The sequence below is a fragment of the Capricornis sumatraensis genome, chromosome 16 (genome assembly GCF_032405125.1).
Source record: "Capricornis sumatraensis isolate serow.1 chromosome 16, serow.2, whole genome shotgun sequence".
In the NCBI taxonomy this organism is placed as follows: domain Eukaryota; kingdom Metazoa; phylum Chordata; class Mammalia; order Artiodactyla; family Bovidae; genus Capricornis; species Capricornis sumatraensis.
The window spans coordinates 50147811-50163255 of NC_091084.1; the positions used below are offsets into that span (position 1 = coordinate 50147811).

A 15445-nucleotide genomic window follows, 5' to 3' on the forward strand; every position below is an offset into this window, starting at 1 on the left:
ACAGTTCAGAATGCAGAAGAGGTATTCTGGTTATATCACTATGGATTTCTCAGGACCATTTCATTTCCTTTACCTTCTTTGTTCCCAGCCATCATTTCCTCTTACCCAATCTTGTTTTTTTTTCTGTTTGTTCTTTACAATATCTTCTTTTTATTTAAACATTTTGCGTGTTTAAAAACACTTTTGTATTTTAAGTCACTTAAAATTTTATCTCATTCTTTCCCCTTAACTCTTCCTTTCAAAGCAAGGAAGACAAAATGATGCATTGCTTCTTGAAATGGTTCAAAAGAATAATAAATGATAACAGACTAAGGCAGAAAGGCAGAAACATTTCTAAGAACAAGTTCAGGCTGATATAGGTGGCTTCATATCAGTAGTAACACCTACACTTCAGCCATCTTTCTACTTATATTCTAGGGGCACAACTTGGGATGAGACTGAAATACTCTTTAGTCCAAATTGGGTGCCTCTGCTAACTGTGTCCTTGTTTTTTTATTCCTTCCACACAGCTCCTTGGCAAAATACTGGTAGAGTCAAAAGCAGAGATATTACTTTGTCAACTAAGGTCCGTCTAGTCAAGACTATGGTTTTTCCAGTAGTCATGTATGGATGTGTGAGTTGGACTGTGAAGAAGGCTGAGTGCCGAAGAATTGATGTGTTTGAACTGTGGTGTTGGAGAAGACTCTTGAGAGTCCCTTGGACTACAAGGAGATCCAACCAGTCCATTCTGAAGGAGATCAGCCCTGGGATTTCTTTGCAAGGAATGATGCTAAAGCTGAAACTCCAGTACTTTGGCCACCTCATGCAAAGTGCTGACTCTATGGAAAAGACTCTGATGCTGAGAAGGATTGGAGGCAGGAGGAGAAGGGGACTACAGAGAATGAGATGGCTGGATGGCATCACTGACTCAATGGACGTGAGTTTGAGTGACCTCTGGGAGTTGGTGATGGACAGGGAGGCCTAGCGTGCTGTGATTCATGGGGTCGCAAAGAGTCGGACGCGACTGAGTGACTGAACTGAACCGAACTGAACTGAGGTTATTACAGAGCCCTATTTGAATTCCTTGAGTGGATGAACACTGTGATAGCTTACAGTGAGGCTGCCACGACCAACGCGCTAAGCACAGGTGGAAACCGCAACTGCTGCACTAAGCACAGCAGAGAGGAGCTACCCCATGTCCGAGGTCAGAGGCAGTGGCCGGGAGGAGACACCTCGCGTCCGAGGTCAGGGGCAATGGCCGAGAGGAGCCACTCCGCGTCCAAGGCCCACGTGGCGGCTGGAAGGAGCAACCCCGTGCCCGAGGCCAGGGGCAGCGGCAGGGAGTAGCAACCCAATGTCCAAGGAGCTGTGGCTGCATGGGCGCAGGAGGGCCTAGAGGAGCTATTGCAGGCTGAAGGTCAGGAAGGGCGGTGGTGTGGAGATACCCCTCGTCCAAGGTAAGGAGCAGCGGCTGTGCTTTGCTGGAGCAGCTGTGAAGAGATACCTCACACCCAAGGTAAGAGAAATCCAAGTAAGATGGTAAGTGTTGCAAGAGGGCATCAGAGGGCAGACACACTGAAACCACACTCACAGAAAACTAGTCAATCTAATCACACTGGGACCACAGCCTTGTCTAACTCAATGAAACTAAGCCATGCCCGTGGGGCAACTCAAGATGGGCGGGTCATGGTGGAGAGGTCTGACAGAATGTGGTCCACTGGAGAAGGGAATGGCAAACCACTTCAGTATTCTTGCCTTGAGAACGCTATGAACAGTATGAAAAGGCAAAATGATAGGATACTGAAAGAGGAACTCCCCAGGTCAGTAGGTGCCCAGTATGCTACTGGAGATCAGTGGAGAAATAACTACAGAAAGAATGAAGGGATGGAGCCAAAGCAAAAACAATACTCAGCTGTGGATGTGACTGGTGATAGAAGAACGGTCCAATGCTATAAAGAGCAATATTGCATAGGAACCTGGAATGTCAGGTCCATGTATCAAGGCAAATTGGACGTGGTCAAACAAGAGATGGCAAGAGTGAATGTCAACATTCTAGGAATCTGCGAACTAAAATGGACTGGAATGGGTGGATTTAACTCAGATGACCATTATATCTACTACTGTGGGCAGGAATCCCTCAGAAGAAATGAAGTAGCCATCATGGTCAACAAGAGTCTGAAATGCAGTACTTGGACGCCATCTCAAAAATAACAGAATGATCTCTGTTCATTTCCAAGCCAAATCATTCAATATCACAGTAATCCAAGTCTATGCCCGAACCAGTAACACTGAAGAAGCTGAAGTTGAATGGTTCTATGAAGACCAACAAGACCTTTTAGAACTAACAACTAAAAAAGATGTCCTTTTCATTAAAGGGGACTGGAATGCAAAAGTAGGAAGTCAAGAAACACCTGCAGTAACAGGCAAATTTGGCCTTGGAATGCGGAATGAAGCAGGGCAAAGACTAATAGAGTTTTGCCAAGAAAATGCAGTGGTCATAGCAAACACCCTTTTCCAATAACACAAGAGAAGACTCTACACATGGACATCACCAGATGGTCAACACCAAAATCAGATTGATTATATTCTTTGCATCCAAAGATGGAGAAGCTCTATACAGTCAACAAAAACAAGACCAGGAGCTGACTGTGGCTCAGATCATGACCTCCTTATTGCCAAATTCAGACTCAAATTGAAGAAAGTCGGGACAACCACTAGACCATTCAGGTATGACCTCAATCAAATCCCTTATGATTATACAGTGGAAGTGAGAAATAGATTTAAGGGCCTAGATCTGATAGATAGAGTGCCTGATGAACTATGGAATGAGGTTCGTGACATTGTACAGGAGACAGGGATCAAGACCATCCCCATGGGAAAGAAATGCAAAAAAGCAAAATGGCTGTCTGGGGAGGCCTTACAAATAGCTGTGAAAAGAAGAGAAGTAAAAAGCAAAGGAGAAAAGGAAATATATAAGCATCTGAATGCAGAGTTCCAAAGAATAGCAAGAAGAGATAAGAAAGCCTTCTTCAGTGATCAATGCAAAGAAATAGAGGAAAAGAACAAAATGGGAAAGACTAGAGATCTCTTCAAGAAAATTAGAGATACCAAGGGAACATTTCATGCAAAGATGGGCTCGATAAAGGACATAAATTGTATGGACCTAACAGAAGCAGAAAATATTAAGAAAAGGTGGCAAGAATACACAGAAGAACTGTACAAAAAAGATCTTCATGACCTGGATAATCACGATGGTGTGATTATTCATCTAGAGCCAGACATCCTGGAATATGAAGTCAAGTGGGCCTTAGAAAGCATCACTATGAATAAAGCTAGTGGAGGTGATGGAATTCCAGTTGAGCTATTTCAAATCCTGAAAGATGATGCTGTGAAAGTGCTGCACTCAATATGCCAGCAAATTTGGAAAATTCAGCAGTGACCACAGGACTGGAAAAGGTCAGATTTCATCCCAATCCCAAAGAAAGGCAATGCCAAAGAATGCTCAAACTACTGCACAATTGCACTCATCTCACATGCTAGTAAAGTAATGCTCAAAATTCTCCAAACCAGGCTTCAGCAATACATGAGCCGTGAACTCCCTGATATTCAAGCTGGTTTTAGAAAAGGCAGAGGAACCAGAGATCAAATTTCCAACATCTGTTGGATCATGGAAAAAGCAAGAGAGTTCCAGAAAAACATCTCTTTCTGCTTTATTGACTATGCCAAAGCCTTTGACTGTGTGGTTCACAATAAACTGTGGAAAATTCTGAGACAGATGGGAATACCAGACCACCTGACCTGCCTCTTGAGAAATCTGTATGCAGGTCAGGAAGCAACCGTTAGAACTGGACATGGAACAACAGACTGGTTCCAAATAGGAAAAGGAGTATGTCAAGGCTGTATATTGTGACCCTGCTTATTTAGCTTCTATGCAGAGTACATCATGAGAAACGCTGGGCTGGAAGAAACACAAGCTGGAATCAAGATTGCTGGGAGAAATATCAATAACCTCAGATATGCAGATGATGCCACCCTTATGGCAGAAAGTGAAGAGGAACTAAAAAGCCTCTTGATGAAAGTGAAAGAGGAGAGTGAAAAAGTTGGCTTAAAGCTCAACATTCAGAAAACAAAGATCATGGCATCTGATCCCATCACTTCATGGGAAATAGATGTGGAAACAATGGAAACAGTGCCAGACTTTATTATTTTGGGCTCCAAAATACTGCAGATGGTGACTGCAGCCATGAAATTAAAAGATGCTTACTCCTTGGAAGAAAGGTTATGACCAACCTAGATAGCATATTCAAAAGCAGAGACATTACTTTACCGTCTAAGGTCCGTCTAGTCAAGGATATGGTTTTTCCAGCAGTCATGTATGGATGTGTGAGTTGGACTGTGAAGAAAGCTGAGCAGCGAAGAATTGATGCTTTTGAAGTGTGGTGTTGGAGAAGACTCTTGAGAGTCCCTTGGACTGCAAGGAGATCCAACCAGTCCATTCTGAAGGAGATCAGCCCTGGGATTTCTTTGAAAGGAATGATGCTAAAGCTGAAACTTCAGTACTTTGGCCACCTCATGTGAAGAGTTGACTCATTAGAAAAGCCTCTGCTGCTGGGAGGGATTGGGGGCAGGAGGAGAAGGGGATGACAGAGGATGAGATGGCTGGATGGTATCACTGACTCGATGGGCGTGAGTCTGAGTGAACTCCGGGTTGTTGGTGATGGACAGGGAGGCCTGGTGTGCTGCAATTCATGGGGTCGCAAAGAGTCGGACACGACTGAGGGACTGAACTGAAGTGAACAGTGAACTGTGTCAGATTTGTGGCCTCCAGAGGAGACAATTTCAATCTGGGGCCAGAAAAGAGGCTTGATCACTCAGAGCTTTTGTGTGACAGAAATTTTATTACAGTGAAAAAGGGACAGAGAGATCTTCTGAGATAGACATCAGAAGGGGAACTGGAGAGTGCCCTACTTGCTAGTCTTATCAAGACCTTATATACTTTTTCCACTGGTTACTAACAATAGAAAGGTCTTATCAAACCCTCTCTCACACCATACATTTTAAGATAACAGGATTAGTCAGAAGGATCTTAAGAAGGAGAACCAGGTTCTCAAGCAAGATGCATGTTGTTATATAAACATTAGTACAAAGTTAAGGAAAAACATACCCTTGAGAATGATGAAATGTTTTGTGAAGTGAAGTCACTCAGTCATGTCCGACTCTTTGTGACCCCATGGACTGTAGTTTACAAGGCTCTTCTCTCCATGGAATTTTCCAGGCAAGAGTATTGGAGTGGGTTGCCATTTCCTTCTCCAGGGGATTTTCCCCACCCAGGGATCGAACCTGGGTCTCCCACACTGCAGGCAGACACTTTAGCATCTGAGCTACCAGGGAAGCCATGGTGGAAGGTCAGCCTTATTCCCTGGACTGACTTTTTCAGCAATTAAAGTATATTTTGAGCCTAACTTTAAAATTAGGAAGTTTGTTGCCAAACAGAAAAGAAATTTCTTAACACTTTGATGAGGTAAAAATAAGGATTAAAATGTTTATGAACAGCATTACTATGGCAAAACAGCATAGATAACCCTACTGGTCTGCAGGTCCTGAAAACTGCACTGTCTGGTTCCCAAATTCCAGCTGTAAAAAAAGCAGCTCCACTCATTTCTCCAAGCAAATCTTAGGAGCAAACTAGTCCATGTAAGGCCTCTGTCTCTGGTGTAACTAGAATGGAGGAAAATGGACTATTGAAAGGGGCCCTCTACTCTTTTAGACAAGACGAACGATGGGAGGTAGGAAAGCAGTATGTTTTAAAAGGACTTAAGTCTTCTAGGTTTCTGTTGGCCTCTCATGCTCTTCTTGTTTGGAAAGTAAGATCTAATCACTTGAGTTACATAAGAGGTTTGGTAAAGATCAATCAGTCTTTCTCTAAGAGACTTGGCCACTGATACTACATCCAGCACAAAGAAGAATACCTAAACCATGAATGTATCCTGCAATGGCACCATCATTAAGAATAGGCTTGGAAACAGGACTTGATGCCACTTCCTTCTTTGTCCTTCATCTAGTAAATAGGCCTCTTTGTGTCTGTGTTAGTTGCTCAGTCAGTGTCCCACTCTTGGCAACCCCATGGAGTCCATCAGGTTTCTTTGTCCATGGATTCTCCAGGCAAGAATACTGGAGTGGGTTGCCACTCCCTCCTCCAGGGGATCTTCCCAACCCAGGCATCGAAGCCAGGTTTCCTGCATTGCAGATAGATTCTTTACTGTCTGAGCCACCAAGGAAGCCCTTTACCTTTACTTTAACCACCTAGGTTACGCATGGGCTTAAAGAGCTCTGGGTTTAAAGAAAGTGAGTCTTAAAGACTGTTGTCATAACAACTCAGAGTTTAAGAAAAAAATGTCTTACGTGACTAAGACAAAGCAATCTAGAAAAAAACATTTGTCTTTTTCTCCTCCTTGAGAGCTCCAGACCCCTTGAGCACCCTGGATTCCTTATCAGTCTACTTAAGAATTAACTCTCCAATTGGAAGACTTTATTTCCCTAGATTCTTCTATTTTTTACAATTTAACTTTTTAAGTCATTTTTCAGTTGCGATACTGCTTCTGTTGTTTCTTATGTTCCTGTTTTCAGGCCACAGGGCATGTCGGATCTTAGCTCTCTGAACAGAAATAGAACCCTCACCCCCTGCATTACACTAAGCCGTAAACACTAGACTGTTAGGAAAGTCCCAGTATTTCCCCAGAATTTATCTTCTGAACTTGGGGAAATAATATCCACCTTCAATGGTATGGCTTCTGCCTAATAAAGAAGTTTCAGCTCAATTTCCTGATTCAGTTTACTTATTTTTTTTTTTTCCCCCTCTAAGGATATGGGAAAGTCCCTAAGGGTCTATAGATAGGGAGCCTTTGTGTCTAATACAGAGAGAACAAGGGGAATGGGAAAAGGAAGGTGCCTCACATAGTCAATAATGGACGAAGCGTCTGCCTCAAAGCATAAGAACAATTAAGAAGGTTTAAAATATAGACAGGATAATGGCATTACAGGGGCTCATGGAAAACCTAGACAGAAACTTCAGGCTAATTCTGATCCATATCCACTAATTACTCAAGAAATAATGTGCTCAATCAGAGACATAATGATTGCTCAAGAAACCATTATTAACGTTTCCTTTTTCCATACTTTCCTTGCATGCACATTGTAGGCAATGGTGATACATTACATCAGATGTTCCCAATCTAATGCATAATCTCCCTCTCCCATTTGCCCCCAAAATCCTCCAAAATTAACCCCAACCTCCCATTTCAGGTAAAGCTCAGTGCTCACATAACACTTGCTTGAATCTTTTGACACTGGCATCAGTGAAATTTCCAGTATTGCCTAAGGAAATCCTTCCAAACCCTGCCACTCCAAACTTTTCACATTTCTTCTAGCATACTCACCCTGTGTGCTGTATAAGGGTTTCTGCCTTTTGTAGTATCCTACATGATTACCATGTCTTATACATCAAATCCACCATAGCAGTAAGTGTACATTTATTAAATGAAATAATCAATGGATAAACAATCATTTCTTGTGTCAAAACTCTTGGGAGTAGAGGATGCTCTTAAAAATAGGCTATCACACAGTGTTTCTTTGGTGTTAGTGCTACAATATACAATGAAGAAGCACACAGGAAAGTAAATCACTGATTAGATGTTTGCTTTCTGATTATAGGTAGTACAATATCTTTAGAAAATTTTTAACTTTTAATTTTATATTGGAATATATCCAATTAAAACTGTTGTGATAGTTTCAAGTGCACAGCAAAGTGACTAAACCATATATATGTATGTATATATATATATATATATATATATACATATATATATATATATATATATTTTTTTTTTTTTTTCCGTTCTCCCCCAAACTCCCTCCCATCCAGGCTGGCACATATCATTGATCAGACTTCCCTGTGCTATACAGTAAGACCTTGTTGGTTATCCATTTTAAAGATAGCAGTGTGTATATGTCCATCCCAAACTCCCTAACTATCCCTTGTGAAATTATTTTTGTCATATGTAAAATTGGAAGACTTCTAGAACCTTCTAACTTGCATGCATTTCTTTAAATCCATATCATACTCCTGTTGATTAAACTTAGGCTTGACTACCCGAAACAGAACATGTTGCTTCCTTCTATAAAATGTATTTTTAAAATAACTCTATCTTACTACCAGGTTATAGACAATGCATTACAGTTCACTTTTTCACAACTATATTTTGAATTATCTGGAGGCAGATGAGCTTTTAAATATTTATTTGTTTTTTTCCCATGTCATTATACATAGTAGGCACTGAGAATCCTTTACACCCCAACACTAGATTTAAAAACCACAGGGTCACATCATGGAAACAGAGACATCTCAGGAAAATGTTGGGAAGTTTCCTTTCACATTCTTGAGCACAGAAACGTCATCATAAAATTAGACATTAGGAGACAAAGAGATTTTCAAAAGATTTGAAAGAGTGTACGGGGAGACTGTGAGTTTCACAATCTTGAATGAGAAAGCAAAGTACCCTTCTCCTTCTACATGTTCATAAAAGTTTTAAGAATATCTGAAGAACTTACTGTACTCTCTTTTGTTCCTTCACCTTTGGAACTGGCCAATCAGTCTAGACAAGAAGTTGGGACTGAAAATCTCAATACTGGAGAATTCAGGAGAACATCATTGGGGTGGGACTTGGATCAAGTTCAAACAGTTGCTGTATTGCTGGTGTTGGTGTCTCCACGTTGGGAGTGAGGAGGTCAAGGGAAGTCATTCTTTGTTAAAGTGGAGCTTCTGTAAAAGTCTAAGAGTAAAATTAATTCCTTAATATTTTATTTTATTTGATAATTTACCCAATAGTTACTTCTAGTTCCTCCCTATCATGTTGCTTTATTGATCACGTTCAGTATGTGTTAATGCAAATGGGGTATGTGTGGAAGAAAGAAAGATGGAAAGAGACCAATGGCAAGGAGAGAAGAACAGAGGCAGAGAGGGAGACACAGAGAGTCAGAGAGAGAGAAAGGGAGGGAAGAAGAGGAGAGGGGAGAGAGTGAGAAGTAAGTAATTTTGTACATAGATTTCAATGATCATTTTAAAATCACCCAATTGAATGTCATGGGAATTTAGGATGCTATTCTAGATTTTATATCTCTTAAGCCTCAGAGAAGTACTCTGAAAGTTGGCTTTGGGAATTAATGCCTTATGTATCTGTCAAGGGTGCCCAGTCTGAAGCCATGATTCTGCCTTTCCAGACATACACTTTCAAATTTTACTTGAGAAAGACTGCATCTTTGTTCTTGATAAATCAAGACCATAGCCCGCTTTTGAGGTAAATAAAAGCTAATTCTGAAAGAATTAAAATCTGAGCCCAGTGGGGGAAATATTAATGTGGAACTGATAAACAGACACTAACTGGTCTGTAATAATTAGGGTATATTTTATCAAAATTATGGCTATATTGATTTTACTGTTTTTAGAAAGAAATTTGACATTTTTAAACATGAATTAGACTACAACATTCCTAAACTATTCTGTTTATGACATCTATGAGTTCTGCTCTTCACAAAGCATTATTTGTTGTTGTTTTATTTTATTTTACTTTATTTTTGAAACAGTGCTAAAACTGAGGTAATTAAGATATTGCACATCTGGGGAAAAAGAGTAAATAACTGCTTTATCTTGTAATAAATGCTAATGGAAAATAACTGAAGAAAATATCTACTTTACCCAGAAAATATAGATTAGATTGCTGAAATATTCTACTGGATAATTAAAAATTGAACAGCAGAGCATGTACAAAAGAATTCTAGCTGAATGAAATTTTTGAACCAAATTATGAAACCACACATCTCTGAATGAAATGTCATGATTCTCCTGAAGAAAGTCAATATTCATCCTCTTAATTATACTCAGAATAGGCTCATCCTGGTATAGAACATTAGGAATTAGGTCACCTTGCCAGACTGCAATAAAGGAAAAGAAAGAAAAAATGGCTCTCTCTCTGTGGACTTGTGTGAGTTTGTGCATGTGTATGTATGCTTAACAGGGCTTTAATCGAAGTAGAGCAGACATGCTGTGGATCCCTTCACAGAGTCCAACAAAGCTCACGATGGTGAAGATGAGAGTGGGCCTAAGAAGCATTCCAAAACTTTTTAGTGGTGGCCTGGATTTGCACTTTAGGCTCTGAACATAACCCCATTTATATAACTGTTCACTCTTCCTTATTTTTGCCTGAATTTTTGATGTCTGATAAAAACTTTCAGACTTGTCCCTGCAGAGTTAGAAGGACAAACCCATTTCACTCTTTAATCATACCAAGTAGCAAGTGTGAAAGATAGTAACAACTCTTGCTCTGAGACTTGCATGATGATGGCTGCAGCAGCAATCAGTACAAAAGTGGGACTCATAGACCATTCATGGCAAAGGAAGACATAAAAAAGAAGACACAGTAGAATTTGTCTATATTTATACATACACACACACACATATGTATACTGGAATATTACATATTACTCAGGTATAAAAAAGAATGAAATTTTGCCAGTTGCAACAACTTGGATGAACCTGTAGGATATTATGCTTGGTGAAATATCAGACAAAGAAAGACAAAATCTTGTATGTTGCAACTTTTACATGGAACACAAAAAGCAAAATAAACAAATTAATATAACAAAGCAGAAACAAACTCACAGGTATAGAGAACAAACTAGTATTTACCCATGGGGAGAGAGGAGGGTCATGATAGGGGTAGGGGATTAAGAAATACAAACTACTGTGTATAAAGTAAATTAGCAACAAGGATATATTGTACAGAACAGAAAACATAGTCAATAATTTATTGCAACTTTAAATGCGTATTGCTGCTGCTGCTAAGTCACTTCAGTCATGTTGGACTCTTCGTGACCCCATGGACTGCAGCCCACCAGGCTCCTCCATCCATGGGATTTTCCAGGCAAGAGTACTGGAGTGGGGTGCCACTGCCTTCTCTGTAAATGGTGCATAGTCCTTAAAAATACTGAATCCCTATGCTGCGCACCTCAAACTAATATAACATTATAGATAAAATATTTAAAAATAATTAATTCAAAGCAAATGAATTAGGGAAATTATCTCTGAAGATTAAAAAAATGATACAGGAAGTTTTTAAGTACATGCTAATTTCTGTCAGTCGAGACAGCAAAATTGTAGCCCTGACAATTTGGCTCCTTTACAAGGAAATATAGGAATAAATTATACTATTATTTAGTAAGTTCTGTGAGTTTTCCATAACACAAACATCCTGAAGAGAGATGTCCAAAGTTTCCCAGAAGAAGTCCTTTCACTCACTCACATATGCCTGACCTCTGATATCAGAGGTGTGAATTCGGGTGTTTAAAATAGTACAAATATAAAACAATGATAAAGCTGATGGAGATTTCAATTTAATCAATTGAAATGCAAAACCTAAAGGTCAAACCAAATGTAGCTTTTTGTTTGCTTTTTGTTTTTAACATTGAAAACATTTGAAAGATTTCTTTTCCCAGAAGTCAACATGTGGAAATTTTTTTCTAAATATAGACGAATAGTTAGAGCCTCTTTGTTTGAGGGTTGCAGAAAAGAGTATATATAAATTGAAAATGTTTAAATTCTATATTTTTTACCCCTATAATCTTTTGTGGGCATATAATTCTGCCCTAACTTCCAGACAGCCAGGCAAGAGCCAAGACTTTTCTACATGTCTGAAAATATCAGAATGAATTTGTTCACAGGTGCTTGAATGGGAATGGGCCAGGTCAAAGGGGTGAGGTATCTTCATTTACCTAGCAATGATGGAAAAAATATTTTGGAGGATGGAGTAATGAAAGATGGACGTTTATGAATTTCTTTGTAACAACTAGAAATGCAGAAGTCCTTTCCTTCTAGTGACCCTAAAAATATATGAGTTGGAGTTACAGAGACATAGAGCTGAAAGAATGAGAGATTTTTTTAAACATGTTTCGATAGTGATGGCAAAGGTGAGAGAGAGGTGATTCTAGACATCAAGTTGTCTGAATCAGGAGAAGGTTCTAAGGAGAGAGATCATGGAAAGAAAATATATATGCTCCTATCCTTACTGAAAGGAAGTAGAAATTGAATAAGAAGGGAAGATGCAGAAAGTAGAGATGGTAGAAAGTAGGAGAACCTCAGGGAACTCTGAAGTTCTGCTGAGCTCAGAAATGCTTGCTGCTTTTGCTGTTTTCATTGAATCTTCTAGTAGTAAGAAACAGACCTCTATAACTCAGAAGTTTTTTCTTGCCTAAGAAGGTAACAGGATTTATTATATGGGTGAGAAGAGAGGCAAAGAGAGAAGATATATGAAAAGCTGTAGATAATGAAGAATAAATTTTAGCGAAAGAACGTATAAAGTATATAGAGAAAACAAAATTATGGATGAATAAAATAGAAGTAATTCTTAGGAACACAGTATTCTTAGAGGCTTAGAGGAAGAAAACAGATAATCTGATTCAAGCTGGAATGTCTTTCCACAATTTTATACCTCCTTTTAAATCATGGAGAAGCTTCTCTGTTCTTCCAGACACTTTCCCAGGTCAGTCCATGAGGAAACAAGTTATATGCCTCTACTAGTCTTTGAACACATTACCTCTCTCAGGGTTATTGAAACCTTGGGGTTATGATTGATTTTTCACTTATTTGTATTTCTTACTGCATAGAGAGGTCTCTGTGTTTTCACATACAGATTAATGGAGTAAGTATTTCACAGGATCTCTCAATCCATACTTATTTTATTTTTCTATCATTATTTATTTGGTCATAAATTAAATTAAAAAAAATTGAATGAGTAGATAAACAAATGAATATTTGTTTTCATACCAGAACAATTAATCCCAAACAAGCAAACAAAAGAGATGCGTATTTAGAACAGGGGCGGAGGTTTTATCCAGGCTGTACTTGCAATTCTTTTGCATATTCTGAAGGCACAGGAGATGATCCATCCACATAGTCTTAAATTGAATCATAGTAGAAAAATCCTTTCCATTTTCTGGAGCCCAGATTCTTCATTTATGTAATAAGAAAATTGAGGAGGTAGGTTTCCAAGAGGTTACCTCGTTGTGATTCTAAAATCTCTACAAGCAAACTTGCTAAGGAAGATGATTTTAGTAGCAATGTGTATTGCTGGAATGACTGAGACCTTGAGATGCCCAGAAAGAGGGCTGACGGTCTAAAGTCAGTGCCAGGAAGACCAAGTAGAGGTATGGCTATCACCATTCAAGCCTCACCCTGTGGAACCACAACTTGGCACGAGCCAATCTGCTCACAGAAGCAGGGAGGGCAGGAGGCAGGGCTGGGCATAAAAGGAAGAGCCGGGCCAGCTGCTGCTTACACTTGCTTCTGACACAACCGTGTTCACTAGCAGCCACACAAACAGACACCATGCTGACTGCTGAGGAGAAGGCTGCCGTCACCGGCTTCTGGGGCAAGGTGAAAGTGGATGAAGTTGGTGCTGAGGCCCTGGGCAGGTAGGTATCCCACTTACAAGACAGGTTTAAGGAGAGTGAATGGCACCTAGGCATGTGAGGACAGAGCCGTCCCTGAGATTCTGAAAGCTGCTGACTCCCTCTGACCATGTGCTGTTTTCATCCCTTAGGCTGCTGGTTGTCTACCCCTGGACTCAGAGGTTCTTTGAGCACTTTGGGGACTTGTCCAGTGCTGATGCTGTTATGAACAACCCTAAGGTGAAGGCCCATGGCAAGAAGGTGCTAGACTCCTTTAGTAACGGCGTGAAGCATCTCGACGACCTCAAGGGAACCTTTGCCTCACTGAGTGAGCTGCACTGTGATAAGCTGCACGTGGATCCTGAGAACTTCAGGGTGAGTTCGTGGAGTCCTCAGTGTTTTCCTTGTTCTCTTTATGGTCAAGCTCGTGTCATGGGGAGAGGGCTGAATGACAGGACACAATTTAGAATGGAGAAGAGGTATTCTGGTTAGAGAGCTAAGGACTCCTCAGAACCGTTTAGACTCTTTAAACCTCTTTGCTCACAACCATCATTTCCTCTGATTCATTCTTGTTCTCTGTTGTCTGCAATGTCCTCTTTTTAATTATACTTTTTATTTTGAGGGTTTAATTTGAAAAAAAATATTTATTTTATCAACTTTAAAAATCTTATCTAATATTTTCCCCTTATCTGTTTCTTTCAAGGAATAAAATGTTCTATTGCTTTTTGAAATGATTCAAAATAATAAAAATGATAACAAGTTCTGATTAAGTTAGAAAGAGAGCAATATTTCTAAATATATATTCAGGAAGATATGGGTAGATTCACATCAGTAGTAACATCTTCACTTCAGTCATCCTTGTGCTTATATCCTATGGTCACAGCTTGGGATGAGACTGAAACACCCTGAATCTAACCTTGAACTTCTCTCATAGCTCAGTTGGTAAAGAGTCTGCCTGCAATGCAGGAGATCCCAGTTTGATTCCTGGGTCAGGAAGAATGGCTGGAGAAGGGATAGGCTACCCACTCCAGTATTCTTGGGATTCCCTTATGGCTCAGCTGGTAAAGAATCTGCCTGCAGTGCGGGAGACCTGGGTTCTTCCATCCATGGGTTGGGAAGATCCTCTGGAGAAGGGAAAGGCTACCCTCTCCAGTATTCTGGCCTGGAGAAATCCGTGGACTGTATAGTCCGTGGGGTTGCAAAGAGTCAGACATGACTGAGCAACTTTCACTTTACTAACCTGCACTAACCCTGCCCTTGCTTAATGTCTTTCTACACAGCTCCTGGGCAACGTGCTGGTGGTTGTGCTGGCTCGCCACTATGGCAGTGAATTCACCCCGGTGCTGCAGGCTGACTTTCAGAAGGTGGTGACTGGTGTTGCCAATGCCCTGGCCCACAGATATCACTAAGCTCCCCTTCCTGATTTCCAGGAAAGGTTTTTTCATCCTCAGAGCCCAAAAATTGAATGTGGAAAAATTATGAAGCATTTTGAGCATCTGGCCTCTGCTTAATAAAGACACTTATTCTCATTGCACTGGTGTATTTAAATTATTTCACTGTCTCTTACTCAGATGGGCACTTGGGAGGGCAAAGCACTGAAGACATAAAGAAATGAAGGGCTAAGTTGAGACTTTGAGAAAATATATCAGTATCTTGGACCCAATGACAAGATGGTTGTAAACAGCTGATGTTATTGGAAAATAGGCTCTGCTCCTTAGTCTTACTCTGCCTTAAAGAATTCAAGTTGCAGCTTGATTTGGTAGTTAGATCGTTGGTATGTTTTATTTAAATAAATTATGTTATTTAGCCTTTCTTATAAATGTCTTCTCTCTAATTATCCAGAACATCACTTAGATCCATTCAGTTCTTCTGCCTAATGACACCACTGTTTTAAGATTTTGTTTAAGCGTTTTACTGTCCCCATTGCTCTTCCTCCCCTACCTCTTTTTATCCTACTTTTCTCTATCAT

The 15445-nt window shown here is 40.1% G+C and overlaps 1 protein-coding gene across 1 annotated transcript; it reads left to right on the plus strand.

Moving 5' to 3' along the window:
• Positions 1–13374: 13374 nt before the first annotated feature.
• Positions 13375–14998, plus strand: LOC138093132 (hemoglobin subunit beta). The gene is made up of 3 exons (XM_068989245.1): positions 13375–13500; positions 13629–13851; positions 14757–14998. The coding sequence occupies exons 1-3, from the start codon at positions 13415–13417 to the stop codon at positions 14883–14885; spliced, it is 438 nt and encodes a 145-aa protein (XP_068845346.1). The 5' UTR covers positions 13375–13414; the 3' UTR covers positions 14886–14998.
• The last annotated feature ends 447 nt before the right edge of the window (positions 14999–15445 follow it).